At 43.0% G+C, this 23,514-nt stretch overlaps 1 protein-coding gene across 1 annotated transcript in view; it reads left to right on the top strand.

The window, feature by feature from the left end:
• The window catches only part of Sfmbt2 (Scm like with four mbt domains 2), a 184,561-nt gene that overhangs the window by 64,097 nt on the left and 96,950 nt on the right, over positions 1-23,514 (top strand). Inside the window, exons 5-7 of the mRNA XM_059263508.1 lie at positions 13,719-13,807; positions 15,784-16,030; positions 21,762-21,859. Of these exons, the coding sequence (XP_059119491.1) occupies positions 13,719-13,807; positions 15,784-16,030; positions 21,762-21,859 (434 nt within the window). The remainder of the gene's footprint in view (positions 1-13,718; positions 13,808-15,783; positions 16,031-21,761; positions 21,860-23,514) is intronic.

Below are 23,514 nucleotides of genomic sequence, written 5' to 3'. Positions count from 1 at the left end.
ATGGGAGAGTTTCAGGATACTGCTAAGAGTATGTAGCACGTAGAATAGCCTCCTGGCAACAACAAAAAATTGTCTGGCCCCAAATGGCAGAAGTGTTAGTTTGAGACACTGGCCTCACTGTAGCTGTCTCTGGGCTTGGTTGCTAAGAGTTTATAGTTCTTGGGCTAGTGGCTGGTAGGTTGTACTTAGAGTAAATGTCTTCATAGGGACCTATTGTGTTCTTTTATTTTTGTTTTGTCGTTTTAAACCTCAAATTGCCCCATCTTCCCTTGGCTGAAGAAATAATAGTTGCGAAGTGATTAGGAAATGTGTTCCTCTTCCCTGATCTGGCATGAATTGTTTGTTCCACAGAAGTTGATGAATTGCTGTTTCTAAGGCTGACACGCTGGCTTTTGTTTGTTAACTATAAATCTCATCTAGTCTGGTCTCAGTGTTAACGAGAAGAAAACCATCAGTTAATATCTGTTACATTTCATTGCTTAAAACTAATTGTTAGTGGTAAAGCTTCCTTTTACAAATATAATTTGATCTCTTGTAATTGGTGGAAGAAAGCTTGGGGAATTTGTCCAGGCTCTGATTACAGCAGGCCTTTTCTAGATGGGCCACATGCAAAAATCCACATGAATTCTGTTGATGTGATTAAGCAGGCAGAATTTATAGTCAACGTTCAAAATGACTCAGCGCCAGCACCGGGATCCCTTCACATAGTCTAGCCCTTTTGTGAGCCATTCATGATGCCTTTGCCTGATACACTACTGCAGCATTTTTGCTTTGTTTTAAGGGTCATACAGGGCAAAACCTTAGGGATTTACTCATTTGAAATTTCCTGTTTACTCATTGAGAAAAAATGGAGAGATGGAGTTCAGGGTTGAGGATGTAGTTCAGCTGACAGAAGGCTTTCCTATGTAGCATGTGTGAAGCCTTAGGATCCTCCCTGAGCACTGCATAATCCTGGTAGGAGAGCACACTCAAGCCATGGTAGGAGAATTCGAAGTTAAAGGCAATCCACGGCTACATGGGGAACTCAAAGCCAGCCTGGGCTTCCTGAGACTCTGTGTCCAAAACCAGTACAAAATATAAGATAAAATAAATAGTACAAAAAAGCCCATCACACACTCAAATAGACTCCTTCTCATTATTGCCGATTACATTACTTTGTTCATTTCTGTGACCAAATAAAGCAATCTGGGAGGAGGTTTGTCTTGACTCATGGTTTGAAGAAGGACAGTCCAGCACAGTAGGGACGGCATGGAGGTGGGAGGAGTTTGCAGCTGTGGCTACAGGAGCATGGCCTTGTGTGCTCACGTCTGGTGGGTCAGGAAGCAGAGAGAGGGGACTGGTGCCCGGCCTGCTTCCTCCTTCCCTTCCTCCTTTCTTACCTCCAAGCCCCAGGCTGTAGGATAGTGCCACCTAAATTCAGGGTGACTCTTTCCCCCTTGGTGAACACCCAAACATGTGCCTCAGTCTCCTAATGTGAGCATCCTGGCAGAAAAGAAGACACTCTAAAGAGGCACCTGATGCCCTCAGCAATGGACCCCGAAGGCCTGGGACTTTCCGAGGAATCTCATGCTGGGAGAAGGAAACCCCGATGCCAACTGAGAGGGGTGTTTGTCTCCACACGGTATACACACATGCACGTGACACACACACACACACACATACACACATACACACCCACATACATACACACGTTTGTACACACTCTCATACTCATGTACACTCATGCACACAAACACACCACACATGCACGCATACTATCGTGCACACATGAACATACCCACACAGCCTTATATTCAGTTTTACGGGCTCGTGAACTTCATGAAGTCTGTCATGGATAGCAGGTTAATAACATTTACTTTAGACTAGGATGTAATAACCCAGTCAAACAGGCTTTAGAAATGGATCGTCTGGGAGTGGAGAATTGGCCCGGCTGTTAGATGTTTGGTTAGGCAGAGTCTTACAGGTTTAAATGTAGTAGCTCAATAACCCAAGGTTTGGGTAGCATCATGTGCAAAGGGTGTGTCTTGGTTCCCATGTGTCTCTAAGGGTGTTCAGGGCATGAGAGAAGAGCATCATGGTTAGGTTTGGATCACTACTCTAGGCAGAGGCTGAACAAATGGATCATGTTGGTTCCTTGTTCTTAGGAAAGCACTAGGTAGATAAGGACCATTACAGTTTCTGTGAGACACCGGGTCTTTCCAGGTTGTGCAGATTTCTAGTTGTTTTCTGAAGAAAAAAAAAGTCTGCCCATCATTGGTTAAGGGGAAAGTAGATTCATCGTGAGCTATAGGCTCTGGCAGCAGAATGTTGTGGTACATAGCGCCAAAAGTAATTCAGGACCACATCTGCCTGCCCCAGTTGAGGTGGAGGCAGCCTTTGGGCGGAAGTGAGAGAACTCTTCTTGAAGATCAGCCAATAGAGGACAGAGTGCAGGAATAAATGCTGAGAGATATGTGGGGCCAGGGCAGGGTGCAGAAATGTATTGTAAACATTGTTTACAAATATACAAGTGTCAAGGTGACCTTTTTGGTTTCCTTTAGTTTTTTGAGGGAGGATCTCATGTAACTCAGGCTGGCCTTCAGCTCACTAGGTGGATAAAGGCACACTTGAACTACTGATTCTCATCCATTCATGTCCATTTTATGTGATGTTAGGGATTGAATCTAGATCATCCTGCATGCTACTAGGCAGTCATTCTATGAAGTGAGCTTCATCCTCAGCCTTTCCGTGTGACTTATAGACCAAGGTCACAGTCTCGGATGTGTCGAATGTGGTTGTAGCCGTCACACAAACGAATGCACTGGTCGTAACAACTTACTGTTTAATTCCACTTCCTCTTCTTGTTTGAAGCAGCGATTTGACTTTGTTAGTTGTCCGGGCTTTAGATTTGAAATTTAAAAATGTGACTTCTCAATTAACCTCCTTTTGAATAATTTCTAAAATTGGCTTCTTTCCCTCTCGTAGCTCATTGGGGGTGTGGTCATGTTACCATCGTCCTTGCTGGCACATGTGTCCTCCACTTCCTCACTCTCTCTCCTTCTCCTGACCATCTCTCTGCCTTACTCAGAGTTTCTCTCTCCCCCTCCCTCCCTCCCTCTTTCCGTCTCTTCCTCCCTCTCTCATTGAGTCCACAGACCCCGCATCCACAAGTGATCACATTTAACACGTTTACAGCTCTGCCAGGTTGATACTGTAAATCCAGTTTTATAGGTGAAAACGTACACCTACAGGCTAGATGTTTTTTTCTAATGTCACACAGCCATTATGGGATGGAGCTTCCATCCAACTCCGCAGGGCTGTCAGAGACCTGCCATTTCCTATATTAAGTGGCTTTCTGAGGCCACAAGTTTATCTCAAGTTTCTTACCAGTTACTGTCTAAGGTACACTTGCAGGAGTGTCACATGATTGATCTTTCTTTCGGCGAGTACTTTTGTTCTTTCCTGTTTGTCCACCGAACTTTTGGAATAGAGATAATAAGGCAGTTATTAATCAGAGTCCTCCAGGGAAATAAAACAATAGGAAGTATGAGGACACGCCTGCACCTATACACCACATACACACTCACACGCATTCACACTCACACTTAAGATTATGGAGATTTGGAAGGTCATAAATCTGCCAGGGGAGTGTAAAACGCTGGGGACTTAGAAACAGTGGCAGTTTAAGACCTAGGGGTGTCTGCTGAGCCCCCCTCAGCCCTCCAGGATGATGCTCCATGGCTTTCTTTGGAAGCTAGGTCATTTTCATTTGGTGCCTGCACATAGTGTTGTATACATGTGTGTATGTGTTTGTGTGCATAAGCAAAATCACCTCTGTGTATGTACGTGTGTGTGTGTGTGTGTGTGTGTGTGTGTATGTGTGTGTGTGTTTGCTAGAGGATGACATTGCTTATTTTTCTTTATGCAATTTGATTTCTCAGTGAGCTTTGAGCTCACCAGTTGACTAGAACAAATGGCCAGCAAGCCCCTAGGATCCACTGTCTCCCCTTCTGCCATACTCCCTAACCCCCCAGGGCTGGGGTTACATATTTGCACTGCCACACACAGCGTGTGTGTGTGTGTGTGTGTGTGTGTGTGTGTGTGTGTGTGTGTCTGTGTTGGGGGCTGCTGGAGACCCAAACTCAAGTCTTCATTCTTAAACAGCAGGCACTTTACTGTCTAGCCATCTTCCCAGCCCCACTGATTTTTTTCATTCAAATGATCAGATGAGGCCCACTCACCTTAGAGAGGGCAATCTGCTTTAGAAGCTTAGAACACTTCCTCACAGAAACATCCAGAATCCTATTGGACCATACATCTGGACCCCATGGCACAGTCAAGTGGACATATAAAATCAACTATCATAGATAGTGACTCGAAAGCTGTTAACCAGGGACAGGCACATTGCATCAGAGAATGTAGATGTTCATTTACAAAGGGCATGGAAATGTTAATTTTTTCCAAGTCCTCCTCTTTTTAAAACATACGAACGTTGGAAAGTATTTTAATGGCAGCTCTTTTGCTCCAGCAAAGAAAGCAGCTTCACAGGAAGAAGTGTGTCAAATATGAAGAGGAGAAAGAACAAGGAGAATAAGAATCTTGAAGAAGCCAAGTTTCCATTAAACTTAGAGCCCTGGACTTGAGGGAAATGTCAATTCCCATTCAGTAGTTTCTCTGCCCTGGGAATGAATAAAAGACCTATAGGAAAATTTTCCTAGTGAAGAGAGGGGAAAAGCTAACTCTGTAGGGTGTTCTGTAAAAACCGGAGATTGTTTAAAGCAGTGGCAGGAATGTCTATACAGATGAGGTCTTAACAGCGAGAAAAGACCTGGAGAGAATGGGCAAGGACAAGAGGCACTCCATATTTCACTGGTTGAAAAAAGTCTCCAACCAGCGAATAGTTTTAAATTAAACAGTATTAAGAATAAAGTTTAAAATTTCTTATAATAGTTTTAGAGGCTCTTTTGACTTCTTGTCTGTAACAGACATACTGTGGAGTAGCGTGGGTTATACTTCCAGGGTTCTGTAAACAGCTTGTCTATGCAGTTTCTTCTGTAAATCTTGATTATTTTTAGTGCTAAGAGCTTGGTGGGAACTTCAGGGAAAGAAGCCCATGGTCCCTTTGGTCTGCTGTCTGTACTTCTGTATCCTAGGGGCTGAAACTAAAATTATAGATGATAATTTACCTCATGTAATATCCATCAGAAAGAAATGCAGTGCGTTGTTAAGGCTTTACCTCTGATGCTGAGCTGAGCTGAGCTGAGCTGAGCTGTACTGACAAAGGTCTGCATAATGCTTGCGGTGGCAGTGACTTTAGTCTGGATTTGAGAGCTCCTCAGAAGATGAATGGAACAGATATACTTTGTAAAGCCAGCTAACTTGACAGCCCTTCTTGCAACCGAGCACTAATAACTGTAACAAATGCCTGCGATGTGCTGTTATTCTAGGGATTGGGTGTGTAACTGTGAACACAAGGGCTGTGGCAGTGCATAGCTTCCTTGAGACTGTACAGATGAATTCAAGCATGGTTACAAACTGTGACGGGTCAGAGTCGGGGACTGAGGGAGTGAGGGCTGTGTATCACAGATCAGGGAGGACCAGTGAGGAATGGCTGGGTGAGGTGCTGAGAGATGGCCAGGAAGCTATGTGCTTACTTTCATGCACATGGAAGTGTGTTTACTGAGCCTTCATGGGGTTCATTAAATTGACAAGATCTTAGAGAAATATTAGGGTTACAAACCCTAATGGAGAGGAACCAAATTACAGAGGACACTGCCAAGCTTAGCAGTTTGAATGACAGGGTTCAGGAACTGAATGAACCTGTCCTATTTCTGGCTGTAAAAGGCTCATGCTGAACACAGCACACCAAGTTAGAACTGTGTTGTATTGATCAAGAAATGAATGTCCAATATATATGAAGAGTTCCTTTAAATCAGTGTACTCTGTGTGTGAATATGTTATATGTGTGGCCTGAGGTCAATGTTGTGTGTCCTCCTCCATGTCTCTATTTTTTGAGAAAGGGGCTGCTATAATGGAGCTCACTGATTTGGCCAGGCTGACTGGCCACCCAGCTCCAAGGATCCCCTGCATTTGCCTTTCCAGCTTTGGGATTCCAAGGGAGTGCCAGCACATTGGTTGGTTTTTTTATGTTGGTGCTGGGTTCTGAACTTGGGTCTTCATGCTTGCATGGTGAGCACTTTAACGATGAGTTATCTTCTGAAAAGAAGAATCTATAGAAAAGCCTACCTTAGATGCAAATAGGAAACTCCCAGAAGGGAACCTGAATTGTCATAAGATAGTGATAATAATAATAATCAGTGCAATGAAAATGAAAATTTAAAAAAAAATGTCAAGTTTTATATACTTGACATTGGTGGACTTGGGTAGTCTTATCCTATAAAATACTGGCGAGGGTGGAGGGAGGAGGGAGCTTGTACATGATGATGAGAGTTTATATTGTAGGAATGACTCAGGAGATTAGGTTGTCAGTATCTGACAAATCCTTTGTTGTTTTGCTCATGGGAATGAATTCTAAACAAACAGTGTCATAAAAATAAACGGTCTGGCTTCAGACTTCATCTCATCCTAACAGCAGCCTTTGCCTCCGTTGATCTCTGCTCTTTGAAGTAGCTTCACTTGGTGGTAGCCTTACTGGAGACAGGGCTGTTCAGCTGAGTCTCTGCTGTGCACATGGCTAGGGGTAAATTTCACAGCCTCACACATGGTGAATTTAGGAAGAAGTTTCAGGAAAGGGAGGAAGCTAAAAAGGATCCAAAGACCAAGAGCTTATGAAGAAGAAGGCCTGTGGGTCCCCATGCCCTTATCCCGCAGAGATGCCTTTGGTCCTGTGTGTGCCCTTTGATAGGAAGATTCTTCCATTGGTGGGCTTCCTTCTGGTGAGGTCAACCTGGGAGCAGCCTTGTAAATATTTAACAATTTCAGTACAGTACCAACTGGGGTCAGGAGAGGAGGCCATCACCAATGATTATCAAATGATTATTGTGTTCTTTAAAGATTTTTATTTGTCTTTAAATATTTACTTATTGATTTAGTATGTGTGTGTGCAGGTGGGGGCGGGGCTGACAAGTGGCGGTCCAGGGAACTTGTGGCATTAAGTTCTCTTCTGTGGACAGAGAACCATGTGGCTTCCTGGGAGTGAACTCAGGTCACCAAGCTTGTCAGCATGCGCTTCTACCTTCTGAGTCATCCTACCGGCCAATGTTTCTGTTTTAAAACTCTCAAGTCATCACAGTGATGATGCCTCAGTAGCTCTGAAATGCTGTTGCTGTGAAGCCCTACATTTTAGAACACAATCACTCTGGCCGTTCCCTTTGCGATCATGCAAGTGTGCTCATACAGCTGAAAGTCTTGAAAAGTTCATTCAAAACTTTCTCTCCAATTATCTTTATGTGACTCTAGGCAGTTGTGGTTTGAATGTGAAATGCCCCCCCCCCCCCACATTGGCTTGTGTGTTTGAGCTTGGTCCCCAGCCAGCAGTGGTGCTTTTGAAGCTGTGCAGTATTTTAGGAGGTGGAGCCTTATCACTGGAAATAGTCACTGATGTGACCTTAAGGTTCCATACATTGCCTGGCCCTTTTCTAGTCCACAGATACAGTGTGACCAGCTGCCTTACACACCGGCTGTCATGTCCCTCCACGATGGGACTGTACTCTAACCATGAGACAAAATAAACCCTTCCGTGTGTGTGTGTGTGTGTGTGTGTGTGTGTGTGTGTGTGTGTTGTGTGTTAGTGGGTATTTGACCTAGGGATTTGTGTATGCTAGACAAGGCTTTACCACTAACCTATACCCCTAGTCCTCTTTTTAAATTTTATTTTGAACCGGATCTTATGAAGTTGCTGCAGCTGGCCTTGATCTCACTCTGTGAGCCAGGCAGGCTTTAAACTTTGTGCTCTGCCTGCCCTAGTCTCTCCAGTAGCTGGGATTACAGGCCTGTGGCACCAGACACCGCTAAGAATATTTGCATCTGTACACCTGAGCAACCACTCTATGTGGTTTAGTCTATTTGTATACAGTGAAAGTTTCAGTCCTGTTGAGTCATTTGAAGGTCTGTCCTGTTTGTAAAACCAGTTTTACTTGAACACAATATGAAAATATCAATGCAGATTCTTCCTCAGAACCTTCATGGGAAAGATCTCTGTAGTTCTCATCTTATGGGAATAAGCTCTTGTATTTTTCATCCAGCACCATTACCAGTTTGTTTAACTAAGTATTTAAAATCCTTTTCTGACATGTCAAAAGCTGCTGCCCAAGCTGTTATTGTAAAGTTTAGTCTTCTCAGGGCTGGAGAGGTTGCTAAGTGGTTAGAGCACAGGCTGCTTTTCTAGAAGACCCAGGTTCAATTATCGGCACCTACATAGTAGTTCAGAACCATATACACATGGTTCATAACTTCATAATTCCAGTCCTAAGAGATCCAACAGCCTCTTCTGGCCTCTATGGGCACCAGACACACACATGGAGCCTAGACAAAAGACTCTTACACATAAAAGCCAGGTCTCTCTAGGTTTTTCTGTTGTCTCACATTCCAGACTGTATATTGCAGAGATCCCAGGAAAACCTTTATCAGAAGAAAGAAGGATGAAGATAAAAAAAAAAATACAGTCCCCAGGAGTGAAAAAAGACCCAGGAAATAGGAGAGTGGAAAACTCCCAAATTACTCTAATGAAGGGGTTCAAAAAATATCACTTGTTACAAAAACAAAACAAAACGAACAAACAAACAAAAGATCCTATAAGGAAGAAACCACTAGAGACTAAACAACAATCTTACAGTCCACAGGATACCTTCGAAGAAGGCCTGGTGGAAAGTGAGTTGAAACAATTGTTCATGGAGATCAGCCGAATATCCTGTGTTTTTAACCTCTGAGACACAGGCCAGTGTCCCAAACCATTTCAGTGTCGCCTAGAGGATATTCAAATGAAAAGGCCCACCCTTTGCATTGTGACTTCCCTCTACCTCCCGGATGGGTGGAAAGGCATGGTGTGGCTGGTGTTCTCTAGTTCACTGGGTACATGGGAGGTTGAGGAACACGCCCGGCCATTGTGAATCCAGGTGACATTCCTTCCTGCTTGCTCAGCAGAGGCTTCTTGGTGCACGGTCCCCTCCCATCTGCTCAAATGGACAGCTGTACCCTTGCGTTGGGCTCTGGAGAAGATGACATCCTTATTAAGAGGCAACCTCTCCTTGAGCTCCGTGTTGACATTCACTTGATTGGGTTTGAAATCCAGCAGAAGGGGTGCTTTTCTGGAGCGTGCAAACTGACAGGAGTCTCCTGCCTGTCACTCTGCTTATTGCCTTCTAATCCTAAGAAAGCTGCTGTGGGATTTGGGGCCACGCCTAAATGTCTTCACAAAAAGTCTGTGCTCTTGTTTTCTGTATCTCAGGGTCACAATGAGGGTTCCTCCCCAAATGACACATTTGTGGAGTAAAACTTGGAGTTTTGAAAAAGTTTTGTGTTTACTTACTGTAACTGAATAGAATTTGGAAAAAGTTCTGAGAGAGATTTTTTTTTTTAACGATCTGCACTGAGACAGGAGTGGCAGTTCAGTTCTTAAAGTTCTTGTGGCATAAGCCTGAAGTCTTGAGTTCGATCCTCAGAACCCATAGTGAAAGCCAGATGTGCTGGCAGGTGCTTACAATCTCAGTGCTGCAGAGGTGAAGACAGGATCCCAGAGCCCATCCTAGCTGGCGAGTTCTAGACCAGTGAGAGACACCGTCTCTCAAAAATGTGGTGGATGATGCCTGAGGTCAGCACAAGGCTGACCTCGGAGCTCATCATGCAAGTACAGATGTGTACCTACATACTCACAGACACACACATACACAATCACACACAGACACACAGAGACACACACGGTCATGTACACATATGCATACATACACACACATGGTCACACACACAGGCACACATACACACACATAGACACATACACAGACACACACAGACACACACAGACACACACACACACACACACACAGTCACACATATGCATAAACACACACACACACACACACACACACACACACGGTCACGCACACAAATAACATGAAAACATAGAATATAAAGATCTGAACTGTGTACCTCTTATGAATTTCTAGGACATTCTATATATTGAAACCAACATAGGTTGGTAATTGACAAGTCCTGGTAGAATTTCCTTCAGCTGGAGTTACACAGTCCTGGCTTCCAGCCCTTGATCATTTTTTCCCCCATCTTACAGCACATGTGTGTGTTATAGATGGTGCAGAACAGGTTATAGGCTTTCTGGCAGTTAGTGTGTAGTAGGGCCCTTCTTTTGGAAGGAAAAACCTAAATACCGTGGCAGAGATTTAACCTCCTTTCCTGTGAAAATTTTCTTGCATTCATACACATCTGATTCTGAGTCTTAAAAGGAGATTTGTTATACCTTTTATATAGTAAGTGGGCACAAGAAACAATGCCCATCAGCTTCCACTGCAGTGAATTCAAAGAGATTCTCCCAGGGCACTGGAATTGTTCTATAACATATCCAAATTGGAAATTGCTTAAAACATGTACAACTGAGGGATATGTAAATTTGTTGTACTTAGTTTTATGTTATGGACATATTTATTTGTTCACGTATTTTCTCATTTTGCATGTGGGTGTGTTTAGCACCAATGTACCCATGCCTGTGCCTGTGGAGGCCAGAAGACAACCTGTAGTGTATTCTCAGGATCCATGTCCACCTATGGTGGGGTTTATTAGGATAGGTTTGTCATTTGTTTGAAAATTCAGAGCTTAGAAGGCTAAATGCTACCTGAAACAATTCTTTTAAAATCCACAAAGTTCCTGAGAATTGTTTCACCACTATTTTTAACTTATGGCTAGCAGTGCACTTCTGTAGGCTCCAAATGTGTTTTCTGGAAATATCCTGGATATTCAGGATCCCTTCCAAGTGTTCTACCTAAACATGGCAAGGGACAGTCTGAAGACTTCAGTAGCCTAGGGCTCACAAGATGCAAATTTTAGGACTATCTCCATGGCTACCCCGTCTCTAGCTCTCAGGATAATTTAAATTCCATAATTGTCTGTGTCTTCATAATGTGTTTGCATAATTTAAAATTTTAACATAAATGCTGACTTGGACTACATGCTTATTGAATGACCTTAAGAGGAAAATGAATTTGTTTTCTGTTAGACGTAGACAAAAATTCTGTGAAGCACAGTGTTGGGGGATATTTGATCATACTATTAAACTTGAGACTCTGGCAATAAAATCAACCTTGGATGGGGTGGGGGCCGGACAGAACCAGCAACTAGTGGACAGGAATTAGCCACAGATAGTACAGAGAAGCCAGGAAGACAGATAGACACACAGGAAGGAGCAGGGATGGACTTGGAGATTGGCAGTCTTTTTTTGGTTTGAGATGGCTGGAGAGATGCTCTCTTCCTGGGTCTCTGGCCAAAAAGGTTGCTTCTTGGCCTCTCTGATATAGCAGGTTTTCACCCCCACATCTGACTCCTGAGTCTTTATTGGTAAATAGAATGACAGAGACTTAGTTAAAAACTATATTTGACTGCAGCAGGAGAACTGGTACCAGTGGGACCAGAGATCCCGCCAGGCTGCAGCCTGGGCTGCAGAGCGCTGACTGTGGGGTCACGAGTCGCAGATGATATAGTAAAATACCAGTAGACTCAAGTACAGCTGCTAAGCCAGCGGAAAAACAGCAGCACAGGGCCCCTTATTGCTTTATTGGTGTTGTGATAGGGTACAAAAATTTGTATTTCTGGATACAGTTGTATGTTTTGACATTTGGAATAGGCAGATACTTTTCTGCTATTCATCCTGCCTAGGACTGCTTTATCTTTTTATAAAAATTGGGAGCGTTGCAGATTGTAGTGGAAAGATCCCTTGATATACGGCGTCTGGGTTGTTGGAGGCTTGCAGCTGATTTTCTTCTTGTTTCTTCTGTAAGAGCAAGAGCTCGTTAAGGACAGCCTCGTGGAAAGGAGAGAAACAAGGTAATGGGAGGTCTTCGTGTGCAAAGCACATGGCAAGTGTCAGCCAATTTACTCCATGTGTCTTTACTTCTGGTCTCAGTCGCCTCTGCCGTGCAGGAGGGCTAATTTTATGAAAGGCATCATTGACTGGGGTTGTAGCTTAGCGGCAGGGCACTTGTCTAGCATTTTTGAGGCTCTGGGTTCAAGCCCTCATCACTGTGAGGAAAAAAAAACGAATCAAATTATTTTTAAAAACTTCTATGGCATTGAGAAAAATGATTATTACATTTTCTGTTGATGGCAACAGTTCTCATGGATAGTTTTCCTCCACACAATAATATATGTATTTTCACATGAGTGTGCATGTTTAAAATAAAGAAAACGGCATTCTAAATTGTGGGATACCCCAGGTGTAAAAGAAGAGGTAAGAGCAGGGCTTGGCATGTTACTGTGGCACACAAGACTCTGATTTCAGTCCTTGTAGGTGGTAGGAGCATCATAGGTGATGGTTTTTAGTTTGGAACTTGATCCTTCATGGATTCTGGGCGAGTGTGTGCATGAGATCCATGTTTATGATGGGTAAAGATGGGGGTGCTGCTGAACTCTATTCTGATGCCAATTTTGCTAAGACTGTTGAAACTTTAAAGACAATTTATTTTGTTTTTAATGTGTGTGTGTGTGTGTGTGTGTGTGTGTGTGTGTGTGTGTGTGTGTGTGTGAGAATGTCTGTGAGTGCAAGTGCCGACAGGGCAGAAGAGTTGTTGGATCCCCTGAGGCTGGACCTGAGGTGTGAACTGCCCAACATGGGTGCTGGGAATCCACCTGGGGTCCTCCCCAAGAGCAGCAAACCCCCCCTCCCCCCAGTGCTGAGATGCCAAGCACAAGCCGACAAACCTGGCTTTTCCTCTCCTCGTCTTTCCTTTATTGTTTTTTTAATGGTTGTGGAGATGAAACTAAAGTCCTCATGCTTTCACAGCAAGCACTGGCCAGATTGAACCACCCCCTCAGTCCCGACTGCCTTTTTCACACAACGTCTCAGATGCACGCCATTCATTTTTACAGTGCTGTCCACCTTGTTTTCCAGCCCATGCTTTTGTTCCTAGACACAGAAGCACCTGGTTTGCCTCTTTTGTAATCTTTGTTTGCACTCAGACATGCGTAGTCTTACAAGATTGCTCTCACACAGAGACCTCCAGTTTCTGAAATGTCTGTGCTGACGGACGTGTCCAGCTTTCCACTGAATGTCTCTTCTCAGTGAAGGGTGCTTACCCAGAGCCCTCCCACCCCTCTTGATTTCAGGCTGTCACTCATTATCATACACTGTTGCTTCTCTCTTGAAAAACCCCTCTTTGCCTCCTACTCTATACACCTGTTATGTAGCTCAGGGCCTGGCTTTGTTTGCACACTGAGAAATGTGCCTCTGATGCTCTAGCCCTCCTCAACTGCTTTCTCTTGGAATTTTCCAAACTGCTGCTATGTCTTTATTGTTGCTTCTGACAGGTGTCTGAATAGGTGTAAATCTTAAGGGCAACAGGTTCTTTCCCTCTCTAGATGTCCAGGTGCATGGTAGGTATGATGTCCATGCTTGCTATCAGATATGTGACTGCAATTTCACTATTCTTTACTTAATCATCAGGCATAAAATTCAGAAAAATATTGACGTAAACTCGACACACAGGAAACTGCAGTGACCCTTGAGTGTTTGATTCTCCACTGATGTGTTGAAGTGTTTTGTTTTCTCCTTGTTTCACTAGCAATCAAAGAGAAGTACGCAGACTGGACAGAATTCCTCATACGTGATTTGACTGGTTCTCGGACAGCACCTGCAAACCTTCTGGAAGGTGTATGTATTGCTATTATTCATCTATTTTAGCCCTGAAGCACCCTGGTCCTGTGATCTCAAACCTAGTGGCACCTTTGCACATATCCTTCTGCAGATATATGTGGGCACAGATGATTTTATTGTCACAGCTGAACTTCCTGTTTTTTACTGAATTACATAGGTGATGGACTTGAGTGGTATTGACTGATGTTTTCCTGTGTTATAATCAATAAGTGGGAAGTTTTCTCTGTTTGAGTGCATTTTACAGTTATGTATTGGGATGTCTTCTCATTACCCTTAAGCCTTATCTTGTAGGATAACTTTTCGGCAGGTGATGACTAAGCAGATTTATGTTCTTACTGTAGTCTCCTGGAGCCCAATTAATAAGTAGCAACATTAGTTGTTCATCCCGGGTGCATAATAACTCCGTGATCTCACATGTATGTGTCACCTAAGACCATTGATTAGCTTTCTTCATAAAGCAAGAGGAGACACGACTGACTGTATTGGAATGTAGCTAAGGCAGGTTTTAGGCATAGAAGCAGAGTAGTTTAATCTTGAGTCTTGATGCTTTGTTTGAAAACATTATAATGAAATATTAATAGTTCTTATATGTACTTGAACAGAAAGACAAAGGCAGTGTATCACATGTAATTATTAAGTTACCAATTCTGTCTCAAGGGTACCCCAGGAAAGGGGAGCCCTAAGTGAATGGCTGGGAATAAGATGTGGATTTTTGTTATCATTACTACTATTGTTATTATTAACATTAATTTTCTTCCTTGGTAATGAATGTTATTAATACGTAAGACAACCACCATGTGATCTAGTGTTCGAAAGTGTTTTGTGTTAATTTCGCCTGACATATTTATCTTAATGGCTAATTTTGACCATTGGGTTAAAAGACTACAATGATGATTGCTCATCGTTTCAGAGGGACAAGTTGCCTTACCGTGTTAATTGTTAAACATATTTGCCTAAGATGCTGACTAAACACATACTCTTCATATGCCAAGAAGGTTCCTCAGAAAGGGCAGTACTTAAATGTTCCCAAACCAATTGCCAGGCTAAGTAGTAATTACTCTCTTCATATGCCAAGAAAGTTCCTCAGAAGGGGTAGTGCTTACACGTTTTCCAAACCAATGCCCAGGTTAAGTAGTAGAGTAACCTCACATAATATAGCCAAATGTTAAAAAGAAAACAAAAAATGCCTGATCTTCTAATCCCAGCACTGAAGAAGCAGAGGGAGGCAGGTCCCAGGGATCCACTGTCTAGCCAGCCTAGTTAATTGAAGTTCCAGGCTAGAGAGAGACCCTGTCCCTGTCAGAACAGTTGATGATGACTGAGGAACAGCACTTGAGCTGGTCCTCAGGCCTCCACGCATGCACAGGCATGCGCACCTGAACTATCCACATGCCTGCCCCCCCCCCATACACACACAATGAGAAGTTGAATGTAAGTGAACACAAACACATATTAGCCATGTCATCTGTACACATCTGCACTCATTCACTTCATCTGTGATGACAGGGGTGAACTTCTCTTAAGGGGTCATGGTATAAATTTATAGCACTATAGTAGATACATCTGTCAATTTGAAAAATAGACATTTTGTTGTCAGGTATTTTAGCTCTGGGTGCATCTGAGTATAATTTATTGCTTTAAAAATGTACTAATTTCTAACAAGTGCAATTTTATTTGGGAAGGATAATTTGTGTGATAAAATACCAGCATAAACTGTTATTTTCTATTTACTTGTGATTTTTTTTTGTTGTTGGGAAATGATGTCGGCTTGTGGATGTGTGTGAGGAGGGAAGGGGAGCGGGTGTGTGTGGGGGTGATGGTTGAACAGAGGATCGGGGAGGGGGGTGATGCCAGACTGTTTGGCAATAGCTTGGATGATGGTGTGAGAAAAATATTATCTTCTGCTGTCATCTGTTTCCATGAGAACCTTAAAGTCAAGTTTAAAATACGGAGTTTTGCTTCTGTTTAAACAGCCTCTGCGAGGGAAAGGCCCTATAGACCTCATTACAGTTGATTCCTTACTAGAGCTGCAGGACTCCCAGAACCCCTTTCAGTACTGGATAGTTAGTGTGATTGAAAATGTCGGAGGAAGATTACGCCTTCGCTATGTGGGATTGGAGGACACTGAATCCTATGACCAGTGGTTGTTTTACTTGGATTACAGACTTCGACCAGTTGGTTGGTGTCAAGAGAATAAGTACAGAATGGATCCACCTTCAGGTAAGAGCTGACACTTTTCCCCTGTGACGTGCTTGAGATAGCAACCTCCTGTGGGTGTGTCTCGGAACACATCCTCTGATGTGTCTTTTACGTGCCAGTGTGTGGATTGTAATTGTGTTGACTTCAGAATCTTTTGTACGGAGACTAAAATCCAAGGTGCCAATCAGAAGCATTCTCAAAGGAGAACATGGATGCTGTAGCCTCAGGAAGCTGGTCTGCTTCCTATGGTGTCACTGGCTCAGAAATGGAAGGGGTGATAGATTGGAGTTCGAGCATGGTCTCCCCATTCTTTAGGGATTGTAGTCTTGGGAGCATATTCCACAATCTCTCTTGCCTTACCATCTTTCTGATTGCTTGTTTTCTATTCATCTGTTCACCCATTCTTCTGCCCACATTCATCTGTCCATCTGCCCTCATTCATCTGTCCATCTGCCCTCCTGCCTATCCGTTACTATACATCCATTTATGCATGTGGGTCATCTATATATCATCCATTCCTCTGCTCCCTTTCTTTTTTCTTTCTATCCATCAGTCCATTTATACCCATTCATCTCCCCACATTCATCCAGTTCCCCACCCTCCCACTTACCACTTATGTGGCTGTACATCATTTATGCATTCACATTGGCCAGCCAATTGCTTTCTCTATCCATATACACCCATTCATTTGTCCAGATTCATCCATACCCCATTCATCCACCCTGCTACCTTTCTATTTACTCAGTTGTGCAACCATACACCACCCATTCATGTCTATCATCTATCCATCCACCTATCTATCTATATCACTTACCTATTTTTCTATACATCCATCCATGCAAATTCCATAATATCTGCTTATGATTATGTAATTCATTTTGACAAGGAAATAGCAACCAAAGGATTAATCTGTTTCCCCTTTCCCCTGTCAAGTGTCCAGGCAGCTTCTAGTGTTCTGGCAAATGGCTTTGCATAGACTTAATTGGATAGAACAGTGCATTCTGCCCTCTGATAGATCTGTCAAAAATCTCATATTTACAGAATAACTATTCTTAAATACTTGTTATAGTCTAGGTGATTCTACATCTGTTATGTTGTTTATTTTGATTCCAAAAAATGTGGGGCATGCTTGGTGTGAATCTCTTTCTACAGCCAATGACAGAATTGTGATTGAGATTAAGCCGCTTTTCCAGAACTCCTTGACGCTCGTAGGGGGTAGCCTGGGTGCAATTGGAGTTCCCAGGTCCTAGGCCCAGCGCATCTCATTGTCTCTGCTGACCTATACTACTCTTATCAACCTTTTGGTGAAAAACCTCGGAACAGCAATGTCACATTGTTAATGCACCTACATAAGCTAAGGAAGAAGTACTTCTTTCTGATAGAATTTTATTCTGTGGTCAGCGTTACAGGTGTATTTAGAACAACTAATTAGTCCATGGCTTCATTAAAATTGCTCCTGTGTTGGTTGCCAGTGTGAGTCTTGTGAACATGAAAGTGAGAAGTTATGTTTACCGTATCTGTCACTCAAGGGCTCTGATTGTGGAACATTTCCTGGTTCTGGACCCCGTGTATTTACATCTGTGGTAAATCTGACAGGCAGATAGATGTGTAACCTGGTGTTTTATAATAGCTGTATTGTTGTTGTCGACATTTTGAGACGCAGCCAAGAAATCTTTTTATACCTTAAGCATTTTGGGTGATAACAAACAAAGATCTTGTCCATGCTGTGAGAAAAGACTGAGCTCAAGTTTGCCCAGGGATTCATAACCTGGCAGGAAAAATTTACTTGTGGGGAAAGGTGGCTGTGTAAATCTCAGCCCAGACCCTAATTGCTTTATAAATTCTGGAAGGAACTTATCCTTGCTAGTGCAAGGATTTATAGTAAAGCAAAGAGTTTCCAGTTGCTTCTTAGGTTCTTTCTCCTGTCTTTTTCCTACGAAATCCCAGGACTAAAAGTCAAAAGCTGAAGGAGAAAATCTCCCTTTAAGAAACATTTGCTTGTGAGTCTCCTCACTTTGGATGATTCTGTCTTTACAATGCATGACTAGACCGTGCTTATCTGTCTTAGAATTTTCAGGACATAACGCTGACTTCACAGAAGAGTTCATGAGTTTGTCTAAAGACTGGACAAGTGATTTGTCAAAAGTTTATTTCTCCAACACTTAAAGTGTTGGCGTAAATGGTTGTATATGGGAGAGAAAGTAAAAGGCAAAATGTCACTCAAATATAGTAGTTGCAAGATGAAAACTGGAGGCTGCTACCTCCTTCAGTGAAATAATACCCCTGAGAAAAGAGGCAATTATTACTCCAATTTACACATGGGAACAGAACCCGATACGTTATATCTGTGTAAATTAATTTCAAATCCTAGGGTACCTTGCGCCACTTAAATGGTAGTACCATTTCTTGAACTGAAATGGCATAATGAATAAAAATTCAGACAGTATAGAAAATATTAGACTGATTCTCTTATTCCCAGACACTAATAACCCAATACAAAATTACCAGTATTCAAAACTGAGTTGGGTTGCAGAGGTGGCGTTGGGGAAATATAGTAGACTACATGTGTACCCTGAGAGGAAGGCTGTGGAAGCTGACCTTGCTGCGAGATCCCCTTTGCCATGCCTTTTCTCCAACGTCATCACCATCCTTGTAAATAATCCCCACTTCTCACTTTGTGTTACTCTCTTCTTTTACTTTCTAAAGGTCACTTTCTTCCTCAACTGTTCAGTCTGAGCAGATAGAATAGAAATAGGTAATAGCAAGTGGCTGGGTCGTTGTTCATTGGAAACTCTGGGAAAGGTACTGGATGTTGTACTCTACTTCTGAGGATCGAGCATTGTAGGACTTTCCATGTCTAACCTGAACTCTGGCACTTGAGAGCAGACAGAAAGCAAAGGAAGGCATCCCATCCTGCAGTATGGGAGCACTTACACAATTGTGCTGTGTGTGTAAGATACATCAGATGATTGACAAGTGATTTAAACCATGGTCAGAGTATTGTGGCTAGCCGTTGGTTTTCCAAGAAGGTTGTCAAGTCAGGGATAGGTTGAGAAGCCCACTTCTTCAGCTGCAGATGTTTAAAAGACACGATAGATCTTTTGGTCTTACAGAAACTAAGGAAACAAAAGTCTATCCTTTTCTAAGTCTAGACTTATTTTTTTAAACCTCTCCCACGTTGATTTCTTCAAAAAAGAAACCATTCTTTCAAACATTTAGGTAGATCCTGGAATCAGAAAATTTCAGGGTAGAACTGAAATACTTCTTGCCTAAACTGTTTCTGTTTTCAAAAGAGTTGGTGTGTTTGAAATTTTTTTCTTTTTCTTTTTTTTGGTTTTTCGAGACAGGGTTTCTCTGTGTAGCTTTGCACCTTTCCTGGGACTCACTCGGTAGCCCAGGCTGGCCTCGAACTCACAGAGATCCGCCTGGCTCTGCCTCCCGAGTGCTGGGATTAAAGGCGTGCGCCACCACCGCCCGGCCTGAAATTTTTTTCTTATATTGCCCAAACAAAACACCAGAGTCTGGGTTGCTCAAACAGACGTTTATTTGATCAGAGTTCTGAAGTCTGGAAAACTGAAACAGGAGTTCCAGATTTCTAGGGATCTGGCGAGGGCTCTCTGACTTACAAGAGGCTGCTGCCTTCTACTGGCTCTTCGTGGAGTTCATTAGCGTACACTAATTCTCTTAAAGGGCCATCCCACCAGACCCCTCTTTAAGCCTCATCACCTTCTGCAGCTTTTTCTCTGAATGTCACACTGGAGAATATTGAGGTTTTACGTAGGAATTCGGAAGGACACAGATTCAATTCATAACATTTTCCAGTACTTCCTGTCTCTTAATTACCATTGCTCAGTTTTTCTTCACTGGTATGGACCTGGTGGAGAAGGAGGGAATAGATTCATGGTGATGGTTAGACATCTGACAAGGGGGCTGTTCCACAAGGCCTCCATTTACTTATGGTTAGTTATTTAGTTAGTTAGTTAGTTAGTTAGTTAGTTAGTTAGTTATTTGTTTGTCTCTTTAGGGTGATGTGGTCGCTTTCTGCAACACTTTCCACCAGAACATTGCAAACTTTTTTATGAAGGGAGATCTTCCCACTTTCCTCTAGGCTCCTGGTGACAGATGGGTGAAGGCCATCTTTTTAATTGTTTATGACTTCCCATGACCAGTAAATGGAGTCTGATGAACACTGTTAAATTCCCTGCAGTGCAGATCATTTTGAGAACATGTTTTATGTCCTTTTAATAGACCTGTTTATTGTTCATAAATTCGCTGGTGTACCCAGGGTGGCTCTGTCTGCTAAAACATGCACAGGGAGCATTGTGCTCTGTGAATTGCATCTTGGAAGTGTTTCGTCTTCACAGGTAGCAGAGAAGGCTGTCCAAACCAAGTTTTACCTTTGCAGAAAAGATGGTGCCTTGCCATGGTGTTAGATCCCATCTGTGTTAGTGACTTTCCTCATTGCTATGACAAAACAACCAACCAAAGGAAAGAAGGCTTACGTTAGCGCTACTAAGGAAAATCACATGTATTTCTGTTCCTACATGAAAAGGCCAGATTAGGGGAAAAGATTCTCCTAGAGGTAGACAGTTCTATATGAAATGCTAGAAAGAATCTTAGGCAAATAGAAGATACTGTGTCCTAGTCACCTTCTGTGTAAAGACAGCAGACAGTGTGTTGCAACTTGGCTAAGTCTGATAAGGTCTCTCAGCAACTATAATTATATCCCCCCCCAAATACAAAATAAACCCCTATAACATGGGGGCTTTGAGCTCAAGGTGAGTTTAGAAGCCGTAGGGATCCAAATATATGGCTTCATGCTAAAAAGCAGACATGCAAGAAATTAAAAATATAGCCTGAAGGTTTAATGTTGCCTTTTAAGTGTGCTTAAATTCATATTCATATCCCAACAGTCTGTCTGAGGCAGTGAGGGTTGATATAGGGACGATATAAACACATCTACTTCCAGTGAGAGCTTCCACAAATCCTAGTTTGATAAGGTCTTAAATCTGTTGTGATCAGGCCATAAAATTCCCCTACAGTTTCAGCAATACATGAAAACAGTGCTCAACGTGTTTTTTCCCCTTTTAATTTTGCATGCAGCCTGTCTAGCCTCTGTGTGTAAATCTTCCCCCTCCTCCAATGCCTGGGGGAAAAATATGGGCGACATGTGGTATGTTAGGAATATTTCAAGTATAAATATAAAACTTGGTTCGTAAATTTTAATTTACCTTTTAATAATTTTTCTGACTTATATGGCCGTGTGTTTTGAGAGAGAGAGAGAGAAAGAGAGAGAGAGAGAGAGAGAGAGAGAGAGAGAGAACTTGAGATCTAATGAGAGTGTTATAACTGTAGGTGCTGGACCAGCACTATTCAGAGGTTAGAAATTTACCAAAGAGTGATTCTCCATCAGTGGGAGGATGTTTTAGGTGATACAAAGAATTGTGACTATAGATGATGGAAGGTCTTGCCAGTGGGATTAATGCCATTCAATTACTTACAGAAGACCAACAGAACACACACAAATGTTCCCCGAGGAAGAGCCCTGTTAAGTAGTCTCCATTTCTGATAGCAGAATCCCAAGCCAGCCGCTCTTTGGTTTCCAAGAATCCCTTTAGCAGGTGGCTGCTCACAGGGAAGTGTGAGCACTGACACTTGCTTTGGTATCCTAGAAGCAGAAGAAGACAACATTTAAAGAACCAACTAACAGAATTACAGTCCTTAAACTCTTCGTGGTTTGCTATTGCTACAGAACTCTATCCTTTAAAGATGACTTCTGAGTGGAAATGTGCTCTGGAAAAATCCCTAATTGTTGCTGCAGAGTCTCCTCTTCCAATGGAAGTATTTAAGGTGAGTTGTGAATATCGTCTCTCTCTCTCTCTCTCTCTCTCTCTCTCTCTCTCTCTCTCTCTCTCTCTCTCTCCCCTTTCCTCTCTTCTTCACACCCCTCCCTCCCCTCTCCCTTTTTTCAAATATAAACTAAACTGTTGGGAGGCTGTGGAAATGGCTCAGGGTAATGCAACTGCCATGCAGGCGTGAGGTCCTGAGTTTGGATCCCAGCACCCATGTAAAGCTGGACATGTTGATGCACATCTGCAAACTGGATGTGTTAAGGCATATCTGTAACCCCGCACTCCTGTGGTGTTAGTGCACACCTGTAACCCCAGCACTCTTGTGGTGTTAGTGCACACCTGTAACCCCAGCACTCCTGTGGTGTTAGTGCACACCTATAACCCCAGCACTCCTGTGGTGTTTGTGCACACCTGTAACCCCAGCACTCCTGTGGTGTTAGTGCACATCTGTAACCCCGGCACTCTATGGTGAGATGGGAGGCAGAGACTGGATGGGCCCGCTGGCCTAGTGCTGTGAGCAAGAGACGTTGTGTAGACTGACAGCTGAGGATGTCTTCTTGTTTTATAGGCGTATTTTATAGGTGTACTGTGGCATGTATGTGCCTTCACACACACACATGGGCACACATGCATGCACACATCCTATGTACATGCACATTGTGCATATACATCCCACATACCAATTTGAAAAAGTAAAGGAAAACTACTGTACGGCAGATCTTGTTCCATGGTGAGGAAACCGAAGCTTTGCCCATTTCCATTTTAAACTCTGAAAATTGTATCTGCACCCCATTACTACTTCAAAAACTATTTTTCATAAATATTCATGTCATGGGATGTTGATTAAAATATTTTTGTTTATTCTGCTCTCTGATGAAAATCTGTTTTATTCCCCCCCCCCATTCCATACTGAACCGACAAAAGAAATTACATCAAGTCTAATTTTACTGTTTTCTTTAAGGGATTAAAAATGGGCTATGGGGACAGTTCAGTGGGTCAGGCTTGCCTCGCTAGCAGGAAGACCTGAGTTCGAGTCCCTCAGGGCCCATGTCAAAAAGGGGGACATGGCGGCGCACACTTGTAATCTTAGTGCTTGAAAGGTAGAGAGAAGTGGAAGTGGGGGCTGTGGGGAGAGAGAGGGAGGGAGGGAGGGAGGGAAGGAGACAGGAAGGGGAGTTTTTTTCTTAGACTCAGTTTTCTCAATGTCTGGAGTGTCTGCTCCGCACCAGGCTTTTGCCGGGTCCCCCCACAGCAGCGAATGGAGGAGGAAACAGTTTAACTGCAGTAGCTTGGCAAGCTCTTAACTTTTAGAATCATATTGCCACCTTAGCCATGGCCATTTTAGTCTGAGGGGCTTGGGAGTGGGTGTTGGTCCTCCAGGGTGGGCTCGTGAGTGCCTCCAGGGTTCTCACTGTCCACATTTACTTTGCGAGGCCTTGTTTTCCTTTGCTTTCGGAGGTGGCTGGTGTTCTAGCTTCGGAACCTTTAGAGGGGTATGCACTGTTAATGGGGTTAGTGCCGGACCTTTGTGCTGAAGACGTCAGTTTTGGTTTCGCTGAATTGGTTAAATTAGATCCTTGTTCATCAGCTGTTTGAACTTGCCATACTTTCGTGGCTGCGTGTGGGCTAGTACCTTAAAAAGAGAACAAGCCA

Source organism: Peromyscus eremicus, chromosome 5, assembly GCF_949786415.1.
Source record: "Peromyscus eremicus chromosome 5, PerEre_H2_v1, whole genome shotgun sequence".
NCBI lineage: Eukaryota > Metazoa > Chordata > Mammalia > Rodentia > Cricetidae > Peromyscus > Peromyscus eremicus.
Note: the sequence above shows the minus strand (reverse complement) of the source record. Positions and strands in the feature narration are given on the sequence as shown.